At 32.0% G+C, this 13,410-nt stretch overlaps 1 protein-coding gene across 1 annotated transcript; it reads left to right on the forward strand.

The window, feature by feature from the left end:
• The first annotated feature begins 3,377 nt into the window (after nt 1–3,377).
• On the forward strand, nt 3,378–11,167 carry LOC133877249 (beta-glucosidase 12-like). Its single transcript, XM_062315491.1, has 13 exons — nt 3,378–3,691; nt 3,808–3,877; nt 5,536–5,594; nt 5,689–5,764; nt 5,907–5,984; nt 6,078–6,165; nt 7,169–7,424; nt 8,202–8,317; nt 8,459–8,676; nt 9,115–9,146; nt 9,384–9,486; nt 9,605–9,713; nt 10,796–11,167. Exons 1-13 carry the CDS (start codon nt 3,527–3,529, stop codon nt 10,998–11,000), a joined length of 1,575 nt encoding a protein of 524 aa, XP_062171475.1. The 5' UTR covers nt 3,378–3,526; the 3' UTR covers nt 11,001–11,167.
• Nucleotides 11,168–13,410: the final 2,243 nt, after the last annotated feature.

Consider the following 13,410-nt stretch of genomic DNA (forward strand, 5'->3'; position numbering starts at 1 on the left):
GATTAAGAAAATCTTAATCTAAATGGTTTCATGCATGGCAAGCCCAGTCATCAATGTAATAGAATTTAACTTGTTAACTACAATGACAAATTGGTCCACGCCCCGTCGGATTTATCATTTATTTTACTTTTTTATTCTGTTAATAAATAATATTTTCAAATTTTTTATTTATTTATTTTATAATCAAGTGGGAAAAGCTTACAAAGGGGGGTTTTTCAACTTAATTAATTCCACTAAAAGGACATTGCCTTGGCAAAATCTTGTCTGCACGTATTTTCCATTGACAAAATATTGGTCTACGCCCGGGTCAATGTCGATCGGTTAAAAGACTAAATTTCATAATTTTGAGGCTGCCCTAAAAAGAGTCAAATTTTAGGCAGATTCATACGTGCGTAGTGCGTTGTTTAATGAAAGATGCAGACCATGCTTTGACCAAGCTTAGCAGGATAAGTTAAAATGTTTCCTATATATAAATCGTTTATAAAAGTGTAGTTTTACCTAAAAAATAACTAACGTGTGTGATATTTAGCATCCATGAATAATTATGATCCACTTATTCTACGTGGGCTAATCATATATCTTTCCAATGTAAGAAAGAGGTGACATATGCGCATTATCACTCGAAAAAAAGACTAGTCAATTTGTAATATTAGAGTTCTTTATAATCGCTAATAAAGTTCGGTCTCATCTAGAAACAAACCAACATGAGATTAATTAGCACCAATGAATTCATTTATAATCTACCTGCTCTATATTGGCTATGTGAGATTTGAGAAAGAGGCGCTTGAAAAAAAACTGGCTAGTTCAAGTTACAATTCGAGTTTTCTATAATCGCTTATAAAGCTCAGTTTTACATAATAAGAAATCAATATGAAATCTAACATCCACAAGCTCTTTTACCATCCATCCGCTCTATATGTACCAATCAATTTTTTAATGTGGGACTGAGTTCTTACAAAAACTATAATTAACCCTATATATATATATATATAGAGGACATAAATTTCTTACAAATCGATTTGTAAGAAATTTTCTACAACACACATATAAGATTGACAAGTATCCCTTGGCATGTGAGAATCACATGTTATTTAAATAACATGTACTTCTTATATGTATTTTTAATAGCATTAATAAAAAACCATATGCTTCTCACATATTTAAAAGATACATGTCATTTTTATATGTGGGTCGTAAAAAATTTCCTATAAACCAGATTTTTCCTCCAAAGAATCTTAATTAAACTTATATGCTTTGGCCGCCGGCTGGAAATAAATTAATTTGCTTCAATTTTGGTGGCCGGGGATCTAGTCAGTAGACTCAGGACGTCTATGCACGCATAGTAGTACTATATATGCATGTATATATGACGCGAAAATAAATATTTGCATAATTCATTTTAATTTCTGGTTATTTTACATACGTCTCACCTGGAGCTGATTAACACTTTCGATCAATAAGAGAAAAACTGCAAATTCAATATCTTATGGTTCCAACCAAACTTAATATTTGCAGACGATTTTTATGGAAGAGTTTTGCAATATTGGGTGGTCAAAAACCTACGTACCTTAATTGAATAAATTTAGAGTAAAGTACTACATGCATCGATCTAATTAGATGGATCTCGCTAGCTATGATTAATTATGAAGGAGCTTACAATTTTACCAATCAGAATATACGGATCGATCGAATTAATTCTTGGGTTATTTGTGAATTGCACAAAAGTAATAATTAGTTGAAATTCAAACATTTTAATGACTGCCTTTTCTATTTAATTAAGAACCCACCTTATTGAGTGTCATGACTCTTGAGGGTGCCAAAAAAAAAAAACAGCTTGAAGTTGATATATTCAATACAATTGTTCCTTTTACCAAACAATAGAATTATTGTCAACAAAATGACGGACTATGAACAACAATATTCTTTTACAATATTCAATAAAAGTATGATACAAATAAAGTTCTCATGTCAAAGACTAAAATCATTCCAAAATTAATTAGGACAAAGAGGCTCCATTTCTTTATTTAGAGCCTTATCCCAATCCAATCACCTACCATTATGGGCTTACGTGGATATGACAAGTTCAATGGCTTACCTAATTATCAAGCTTTACCATGTTAAAGTGGTGAACAGCCTAACAAGTCAGCTATACAGTTAATCTTTATAATTAAATATTGTTACTAGTTGTATAGGTGGATCTTATTGTGAAAGACTCATTATTGGACAAGGGAGCACACAAATCCTAAAAATGCAAGGTTAATTTGATTATATATTAATTACTAAAGTTCTCGAAAAAAATATATTTCCCTATCCAGACAGCTATTATTATGGACTAGATCGACCTATGTATATACATACAACAAGTTCATTGGCTTCAAACTTAATCATCTCTAGGATTTTAAAGTGCATGATGTGAAAATTGGAATATATATATATATATATATTAACAAAGATCACGGTATAAATATATTGATGGCTAGCTTGAGAAGGAAGTATATATATTGATTACAAATAATTTCAATATTGGTTTTTTATAATTAAAAATTTTCAAAAAATTTACTATTTTTTATTTTAAATAGTATTGCAAATAAACTAGTCCATATCATTGCCATTAAAAGGACAATAAATTTGAATCAACATCAACTAATGGGGCTTACAATCCACTGATACCCTTAATTGTATCAAATTCAATGAACCCAAGCAAAATTTGACTAAAAGTAAATAATTTAGGATCCGTTATATTAATCAATCACTACTCAAAACTGCGCCAACCAGTTTTGAATATTAGGGCATGCATTTTGCACCAGGTCGGTCTAACAATTAAGCAAAAATGTCATTCTTCTAGGGTCAATATCAGTATTCTTGACTTTTTGATTCTTTAACATGTAAAATTCTCCCTACGAAATTTTAAATAAGACTTCCTTTTTTTTTTCTTTTTTTTTTTTTGGTGTTTTTCTTCTTGTATTTTTGGCCATTGGACTTGTCACATATTGAAGATCAAGATCGAAGATCGATATACATGAGTAATGCTACATGCACGTTCTCCTTCTACTCCTTTAAAATTGATATGGCTTTAATTTAAAATCATAATTGAATTTGTGATAAATTACTATTAAATATTGATCCAATTTTAATTTTAAAAACCACATTAGTCAGTTTTAGAAGATATAAGAAAACACAAGGAGAATATTTTAGCATTACTCATTAATGGATATATAAATGTTTAATTTTCTTTGTCGAGTGGCTCGTGCAAAATCCTGGCCATGGGATTTGACACTACTAATTGCTAATAATATATGAAGATATTCTTAGGTAGAATGGTAGTTAGTTTAATTGCACCCGTCATCTATATATGTGAATATAAAGTAAAATTAAATTCAAACTTAATCCTTTGCCGGCATTTAGTTTCCTGGAGTACTTGCGGGCTTGTTAGTTTGCACAATTGCACCCGTCAGTTTGAGTGATTCTTATCTATAAAAAGGCCTTGACGGACGGTGCCTCCCACCCACAATAACCAAAATCAGTGATGGCATTTGAAGGCTATCTACTCCTAGGCCTCCTCGTCTTTCTTGCTTCATTGATTGATAATAGCATTATTGCTGTTACACCATGTCTAAACAGTATTGATTCACTCAACCGAAACAATTTTCCGGCGGGTTTCATTTTCGGAACGTCATCGGGGTCTTACCAGGTAAGTCTTACGTACGTACCTGTTTGTATCATAATAGGGTTTCATAAAGTGTCAAGCATGACGCATCTATATATCATGTACGTATATATGCCAATTAATTTGATTTTAAAATCCAGTATGAAGGTGCAGCAAATGAAGGTGGCAAAGGACCAAATATATGGGATACTTACACCCATAGATATCCAGGTCTTTCTCTCTCTCTTGAAAACAAAGTATGAACTACCAATATTGTATGCAATATATATTGGGTTATATTATAACTTCTTTCTTTATATATTCACATTTTTTTTTGTACAAAAAATAATGAAATGCAAAGATCTTGCATATTTGGACGCTTTAAATGGCTTTGTTGTTTCCATTGTCCTTGACTTGTTTCTTACAGAAACGACACCCAAGAACTTAATTTTCTTGAGGGGATGGGGATGTGAATGTATGCTCTTGGCAGATCTCTTGTAAAAGAGACATGGTACATGTATATTTTATATATATATATATATTTTATAAAAAAAATTATTATTAAATCTGTAAGATCTATATTTAGGTTTTTAAAAGTTCTAGAGATTCAATGGTTAATTTAAAAAAGATATGTATAAAAGATGTAAAAAAATCTTAATCTCTGTAAAAAATGGAAAAAATTTGGTGCCAAATTGGTTTTTGTTGATCAGCTTTTAGTGGATGCAAAATTGCTGAAAAAAGAATCGATATTTATTGAAATGGTGCAAGTATTGAGTTAAGTTTTGGATTAAAATTCTTTATTTTGATCTGAGTGATAGTTTAATTGGCTGAAAATCATGGCTCATGAAGCAGAAATTACTAATTTAAATCTCATTTCCTCCTCTTATATAGACATAGTAAAAAAAAAATCTTTAATTTGATGTTTAAATTCTTACTTATTTCAAAAGTGAAGTTAAATTAAAAAAAAAAAATTTAATAGTTTAAATTGGTATCTTGACTAACAAGCCGCATAAATTTCTGAAGTCAAAACTCAATTGGGTTTCGTGCCTACCCTAGCTAGCACAAACTCCTACGGTATCTTTGCTAGAAAATAAAAAAATTATAATAAAAAAAAACCTTTAGTTATTTCTCATCACTTCTATCATTTTTGTAATCAATCTCTTCTTTAATTAAAGTTAAGAAACTTTCAATTTAATATATTAAACTTTTAATTTTTTATAATCTCACTCCTCCTATTAGTGTTTGTGGTTAACTCAAATAATTAAAGGATAAAATGACCTATATATCTCTGTAAACTTTATAAAACTACAAAATTACCATTAAATTACAATATTTCTTTTAGGGTATTTTAGAAATTTTTCACCCCTCCGTTAGGATTTTACGAAAAAATTTAATGGATGAGTGAGATTGCAATTTTTTTAAAGTTCGAAATACTAAATTGACAGTTCTTAAACTTTTAGAGAATATTACAAAAGTGATGAAAGTTCATAAGTGTTAAGCAAAGTTTCTAAAAAATAAAATAAAATGTTAGCTAGGCTTGTTCTTAAGGAATTAGAAATACTTCTACAAGATGCAATAATATGGGGATTAGTTTAACCTTGGGGTTAATTTTATTGGTTCTTCGAATCAAGTGAGGCCAATGGAAAAGCTCTATATATCCTTCGTCTTCATATGTTTTTCTCCATGACTACCGAACGTTTATTGTCATCTTCACATGACTAGCTAAAACAACAAAGTTAATTGTCTGCTTTTTTGTCTGTATTTGGGTAGTTTGGCATGTGTACAATGTTCGACTAGTACTTGGTTAACTTATGGCTCAAAGTAGCGCATAGAAATCAATCTCTTTTATATATTTTACGATCGAATATAAGAAGTATATGAAATTGCAGGTAGGATAAAGGATGGCAGTAATGGAGATGTAGCCGTTGATCAATATCATCGCTATAAGGTTTGATCACCTTTCTAATTATGGTTTAAGCCAGTTTGATGTTGGCGGCAATTTGATAACAACTTTGTTTTTCATATTATATATTATATTATAGGAAGATGTTGGGATTATGAAGGAGATGGGTTTAGATGCATACAGGTTCTCGATCTCTTGGTCCCGAGTGTTGCCAAGTAAGATTTATCCCTAGCTAGCTACTTTCTTGCATATGATAAAATAAAAAAGATAATAAATAGGGTACAAGGTTTTGAAGTAAATATTATTTTCTGACCTTGTATGTAATCATAACAATTTCATTTGGGGTCTAAATTTCAGAAGGAAATCTAAGTGGGGGTGTGAATAGGGAAGGAATTAAATATTACAACAACCTCATCAATGAGCTCCTGGATAAAGGTCATAAATCAATCTCATGATTCCGTCGTATATATGTCATCCAGTTTTATTGCCTATATAATTCACTCTTTATTTTTCTATTAATAAATGCAGGCCTAAAGCCCTTTGTGACACTTTTTCATTGGGATACGCCCCAAGCCTTAGAAGATGAGTATGGTGGTTTCTTAAGTCCTAACATTGTGTAAGTGACTAGCTCATGATCATGACATATATATATATATATATATATATATATATATATATATATATATATATATATATATATATATATATATATATATATATTGTCCTCGATCCCCTTTTGTCCATCTGATCAGTAGACTTTTTTTTTTTTTTTTTTTTTTTGTAATATATTATCATAATTATGATTTGAATGAGGACCCATTTTTGGGGGTAAAAAAAAGGAGGAAAAGAGAAATATTGTGGACCCATTTGATGGAGTGCATTATTGTTAATGACTTTAGCAATTAAGAAAGCTAGCTACAAATTTGTCCTGGAGTTTTGTTTAATATATATCCTTTGCCTCTATCTTCGATAAACATTGAATCTAATCCCTCGTTTACTTATAATTGGCACGAGGTCAAAAGATTTTACCATCTGAATCTGAGACATTTTGAACTTTTTTATTTATTTATATTCATTTTTCTTTGTTTATTTACACTGTTTGTCTCTTCTGGTCATTGCTTAATTTGTTGCTCTCCGCCATGTAACCAATATCAAGCCATAAAGGATCAAGATCGGTTAGGGTAAACAACATTGAAATTGGTGACTGCTTCAAGAGAGCGGAAGAAATTGTACCATGCTCTTATTCAATACCTCTCGGGTTCTTATAGAAGACCCCTTATTACAAGCTCTAACTATCCCTGATTTCCTACATTTAAGAGGAAAGATAGTACCTAATAAATAAGATTATATTACTTGGAGAATAAGAATACTCTTTCTTTTTTCCTAAATAGAGAATACATTTTTTTGAAATGAAGAATATTTTATTCTTGTCAAATAAACGTACTTTATTTTTGCCAAAATAAGTTGTCTTGCCAATTGAGTTGGACGATAACATGGGTTGCAAACCAGACCAATTCCCATGGGTTGCAACCTTAGCTCTAATCATGACCAAATTAATTCAAACTCTGGGGTTGCAGTCTAATTTATGCATATATGTGTGTGTGCATGTTGCTTTTCAGTGATGACTTTCGAGATTATACTGAGCTTTGTTTCAAGGAATTTGGTGACCGTGTAAAGCATTGGATTACACTAAATGAGCCATGGAGCTTCAGCAGTGGTGGTTATGCAACCGGGATATTAGCACCTGGTCGATGTTCCAGTTGGCAAAATTTGAACTGCACCGGTGGAGATTCAGGCACAGAGCCATATTTGGTCACCCATAACCTGCTTCTTGCTCATGCAGCCACGGTTCAAGTGTACAAGCAAAAATATCAGGTTCCATCTTACTCTAAATGATATTCAATGTGCATGATTGCAGCGACGTATACCTGATCAAACCTTTTGGGTAATTGTATGAAAAACCTTTGATAGTTACGCGTGGCAATTTGTATTCGCGTATTGGGTTCAAATTATATCGAGCCATGCTTATAACATTATATACGTCAATCTTAACTTGATCCATTTAATTAAAAGAGTCAGACTCCTCAATCAATGACGGATCAAGGAGCCGGCCTTCCACGCACCCAAAAAAGAAAAAGAAAAAGAGGCTATGCCATTAAGTTTGATTAAAAATTATTTTAGGTCTTTCTTTTCTTACTTTGGCCCCTCAAGTTAAATTTCTATCCATACCGTTAATCATAACCCGTTAATTAATTTCTAGTTTGATTCATGTTGGGTTTATGAGTCGTGTAAAAAATTGTCAACTCTAAAATGTCACATATCGGGTTCGGCTTATGTTAAGACATAGGTATAAACTATATAGGTCAACCCTAGCTAGCCTGACCCATTTAAATTAAATGGGCAAAATCCTTTAATCATAATTCACTAATTTCATAGTGAGTTCACGAATCATGTCGAAAAAATGTCAACCCTACTGTTAGTAAAGACTACCAACATTTTTATCAACCTTGGCAAGTTTGATAGATACAGTTTTGTTACACATGCACCTACTAATTGGCTATTATTCGAACCTCAAATAAAAATTCTTTTTACTCTGCTGTTGCATAATTGGGAGAATTTATTAATTAACCAATGTTCATTAATTATGTTCAGGCAGCACAAAAAGGTGTTATAGGGATTACGCTAATAAGCCATTGGATGGTGCCATTCTCTGATGCCAAGCACAACCGCTATGCCGCGCTACGTGCCCTTGATTTCATGTTGGGTTGGTAAGTTCTACACTACGTGTCAATTTGTTCGATTGCCCCTGTACTTGAAGAATTTGTTACAATTTTTTTTTAAATTTTTTTTTTTTTTTTTTATGTTAATTTGAATGAAAATTGTAATATTTCATGGTTAATTTACTGTAGGTTTTTAGACCCCTTGACAAATGGTGGCTATCCCCATAGCATGCAGTCTTTGGTTGGAAAGCGATTGCCTAAGTTCACGAAAGAGCAATCGAAGCTTGTAAAAGGGTCATTTGACTTCATCGGATTAAACTACTATACTGCCTATTATGCAGCATACGGACCTGACCTTGTTGCGGGACATGCAAGCTACTTAACAGATTCTCTTGCCAATCTTACAGGTTAGTAGATACAACACTTAATTTTTAGAATAATGTTTTCTTTCAAACTGGATTGAAGTAACGTTTCATAATAACTCAGTGTATCAAGCTAACGTATTTTAAAATTCCTATAACAAAGTTTTTCTCATACGCATTTTTAATAGTACTATGCAGGTGCATAGTGACCAGTCGACCTAAATGTGCATTTTGAACACACACACACACACACACATTTTTAATAGTACTATGCAGGTGCATAATGACCAGTCGACCTAAATGTGCATTTTGAACACACACACACACACACACACATATATAACCTTCATAGATTCTGTTGATTAGTCAGCTTAATAACATATGATTCTTTTAATTCAATTTGAAGAAAAACTTTATTCCAATTTTTATGTGTTTCTTGTGTATCTATACTAACTAGACCACGTTTTTTTTTTATCGTGGCAGGTGAGCGCAACGGGATCCTCATCGGCCCACCGGTATGTGATAAATAAATCTACGTTTCTCTTTTGGTATATTGAAAGTTCCTAGCCTCATAACAAAACTAGGATTTATTATACGAGGGGCCAAAACATATTGTATAGCTGTTTGATTGCAAAATATATAAATCTGTTCCCTCTAGCTAGCTAGCTAGCTAGTTCTCTGCAAGCAAAGGAAAGGGTTTGAGCAGATTCTCTTATAATTAAATACCCTCCATTATTTTCTCTACATCACAGGCTGCGTCTGATGGGTTCTATGTGTATCCTAGAGGCCTTCTGGATCTTTTGCTTTACACAAAGTGGAGGTATCATAATCCACTAATCTACATTACCGAGAATGGTAATTTTTCTTTTTAAATTATTTTCACATAACTTCATGGAAAATTGGAGCTTTTCATGGAATGGTAGCTATTAGATAACCATTTGAACCCAAATATTTACGTACAACTATACTGTAGGGGTTGATGAGTTCAATAATGCCACCTTGTCGCTTGAGGAAGCCCTTGTGGACAACCAAAGAATTGAGTATCACCATAGCCATCTTTGGTATCTTCGCAGGGCTATCATGTAAGTACCGCTTAAGAGCATTTATAGTGAAGTCGTCAAAGTTTCTTCAAAATTTAGCTAAAAAATTCACTTTTGTTATTTTAGTTACTTGCTTTTACAAAACTCTAAATATTAAACTCCAAATATTCTCTACTTCAAATAAATATTAATTTTTTATTAACTTTTCAACCAACCAACATTTCACTCTTCTAGAACCCCCTGTTATCCACCGGACCTAACCCTCTTCTAGAATCCTCTGTTCTTCCCCAAATTAAATAAAAATCAAAAACTCATTTATCAAAAGAAGAAGAAAAAGAAAACCCACTTCACAAAGAATAGGCTTACTGTCTGTGGTTTCACTTACGAGGGAGATGATCAAGAGGAGGTTTGTGGAGCCGGGACTGGGCAATATGGGCCTCGATGGACAGGTACTTTTGGTGGAGGGTTGGGTCTGAAAGGGTTTGGTTTGAGGTTGGGAGTGAGAGTGTTTCTTTTTCTACTTCTTCTTCAGTTTCTATTGTCTGAGTTTGCGAGAGAAGAAAGGAGCAGGAAGTGGAACAAAGAAGAGAATAGGAAAGAGACGAAGGAAGTTGGAACCCGCGAAAATGGAATAAAAAACAGAAAAAAAAAATTATAAAAAAAAAAGAAAAAAAAAAAAAAAGAGACGAGGGTCTCTCCACTCGGCTGAAGAGACAATGGTCTCTGACACTCGGCTGATTTACTGTAGCAGTAGAGAGTTTGTTGTGGAGGTGTTTTTGAGGTTTCTCGTCCGATTTTGGTGATTTCGTCTCTTTGACTACTTCACTACAAATGCTCTAACAAGAGTAAAACTATTTTTTTACATCTATTTTACATAATCGTGACATACGTATTTTAAGTAGCTTTTCATATTAATTAATGTCTTTTTTTTAAAATTAAAAAAAAAAAAAAAAAAAAACTTACTTAAAACACAACACATGATCGAGTATGAAATGGGTGTGAAAAAAAGTGTTATAAATCACTTAACAATCGCTTTCTCTATCTCCCTCGCTCTCAAATCTTGTTGGCTTTGACTATTTTGTTTTTGTTTGTGTTTTTTTTTTTTTTTTTCTTTTTGGGAACAGGGAAGGAGTAAACATTAAAGGATACTTCGCATGGTCATTGTTGGACAACTTCGAATGGAATTCAGGTTACACGGTTAGGTATGGCTTCATCTACGTAGACTACAAGAATGGATCAAAAAGACATCCTAAGCTCTCAGCCCGTTGGTTCAAGAATTTCCTCAAGAAATCGACGTACATGCATGACGTACGATCGACACTCATATAATTATCAGCTATCAATATAATAATATTGGACCGTTTAATTCCAATCAATAATTAAACTGAAGATATCATTTCTTCTCAATCTTTAAGCTCTTTAAATAATGTGATTCTTTTGTGTACAGACTCAAACGTACGCTTGGTAAATAATAATCGCTTTATACATTCTACGTACATGCATGAGACGGCTCTTCCGCTTTCATGAGGAGTATTAATTATTCAATGCACAAATTCCGCCTTTGTTTCTTTTTGTCTTCTTCCTTTTTTTTTCTTTTTTTAATTTTTAATTTTATATATATATATATATATATATATTTATTTGGCGCCTAATTCTGCAATTGGTGAGAGAATGATCCATAGGCTCCGATCTATGAGATTCGCAACATGCAAATTGATTTATGATTGGGTTCTAATAAAAATCGTAATAATGGTAGGGGCCGGTAATTGTAATGGCAGGATAGCTTGCTCGATATTGTTAAGGAAAGAAATTTTTTTTTTTTTTTTTTTTTTTTTGTGATAAATGTTGATTTGGATTTCATAAATTAAAAGATTTAGACAATTTGATTATGGTAGACTAAGGGATTTGTTAACCCTAATTTAAAGGATTTTTTCCTCATATTGAAAGATAATATAATGCGGAATATAAATAAGTATACACAAAGAATTACGTGGTTTGGTCTCTGAGGGATGTTTACAATATAACATACTTCTATTTTTATAGGAGAATTAGGACCTGTAGCTAGGTCACAGACTTTTATTCATAGAAGAATTAGCTAGGACCGTAGGTCACCATCTTCAACTGTAAATATGTGATAGTCTTCATCTGTAATTAGGTCACAATCTTCAAGTATGATAGTTTTCAATTGTAACATCTCCTCAAACTCAATTTTATTTATTTATTTTTATAAAAAAAATTGGCCCGAAGACTATTGACGGGGCGGTTGGATTTGGCCGCAAAGTCGAATCTCGTTGCAAAACACCAAGGGACAGTCACCGTAAAATACAAAAGCCGGCAAAAAATAAAATAAAATCCACAGGATTACGTCCACATGATAAAGTTTAAAGCGCTACATTTTGTTTTTATGTTTTTAAGTAATGTTTACAATATTACATACTCCTATTTATAGGAGAATTAAGATCGAATTATTTGATAACCTTCAACTATAGCTTGAAAAACTATGTACTCTTAGGCCTTCTGGTGCTATATAATCAAGAGTAATGATTCACTACCACCTAAATATATAACTTTTCACCACCTTGTCTATGTGGTAAGGTGGTCCCTCACCTTAATTTATTTTTAGAATAATGATTCAATGCCACCCAAATATACAATTTTTCACCACCTTGCCTATGTGGCAAGGTGATCCCCCACTACTTTTTGAGTTTTTTTATTTTTTAAAAATAAATTAAGGTGAGGGACCACTTTGCCACATAGGCAAGGTGGTGAAAAGTTGTATATTTAGGTGGTAGTGAATCATTACTCTTATTTTTAAAAAATTAAAAAAAAAAAAAAAAAAAAAAAAAAAAAAAAAAACTCAAAAAGTAGTGGGGGATCACCTTGCCACATAGGTAAGGTGGTGAAAAGTTGTATATTTTGGTGGCATTGAATCATTATTCTATAATCAATGATATATATTATGTCATATTGCATTAAATGTTACAACCTGCTTACTTATTTGTTAAAAAAGATAAAAAGAGAGATTTTTATAGAATTCTTTTTCTTTTCCACTAAATGTTGGCTTTCTTCAATGTCTTGCTTTTCTCGTGGGGTCAAGGAACAATAGAAATACAATTCTTCTCAAATCAAGATTCCATCAAGCAATCAAGGCAAAAGTCAAAAAAGATAGAAAATGATTTATATAATGTTTCATATTGATAAATTGGTAGAAAATACATAAGCGGTAGGATAAAGCCATCTTAATAGGCTTATATAGTTCCTAAATTTGAAACCATAAAAAATAATAAAAATAAAAAATAAAAATATTTTTCAGTAAAAATAATACAAAATGACAACTTTTTTCTCGTAAACATTAGAATTACGAAATTTTCATGAAATACAAATTAAATTATAACCCTATTAATAAGCTTTTAAACGTCATGAGATTTGTCTCAAACCAATGTTAGATTCAAAGGACAAGATATTTTTAAATAAAATAAATCTTAAAAAAATTAATAAAACTGACCCGCATTAAGTAGTAATTTAAGAGAGAGCTGGACAAGAATCTTTGGGTGTCATTTAGCTTCCTTTTTTTTATTATTACGAGTCATTTACCTTTTCTTTCTTTCTTTTTTGAGCGGCACTTGTCTATAAAAGGCCTTGACGGTGCCTCCCTCCACTAATAACCAAAATCAGTTTGGGATTTCAAGGCTATCTACATTCTACTCCTTTATAAAAGGCCCTGACGTACAGTGCCTCC

Source organism: Alnus glutinosa, chromosome 9 (assembly GCF_958979055.1).
Source record: "Alnus glutinosa chromosome 9, dhAlnGlut1.1, whole genome shotgun sequence".
NCBI classification, from domain to species: domain Eukaryota; kingdom Viridiplantae; phylum Streptophyta; class Magnoliopsida; order Fagales; family Betulaceae; genus Alnus; species Alnus glutinosa.

Excerpts from the sequence above, each read along its gene's own strand:
- LOC133877249 (XM_062315491.1), top strand. The coding sequence starts at position 3,527 with ATGGCATTTGAAGGCTATCTACTCCTAGGCCTCCTCGTCTTTCTTGCT. Across the intron at positions 5,985-6,077 it reads CAATGAGCTCCTGGATAAAG|GCCTAAAGCCCTTTGTGACA; the intron begins GTCATAAATCAA and ends TAATAAATGCAG. Across the intron at positions 9,714-10,795 it reads TATCTTCGCAGGGCTATCAT|GGAAGGAGTAAACATTAAAG; the intron begins GTAAGTACCGCT and ends TTTTGGGAACAG.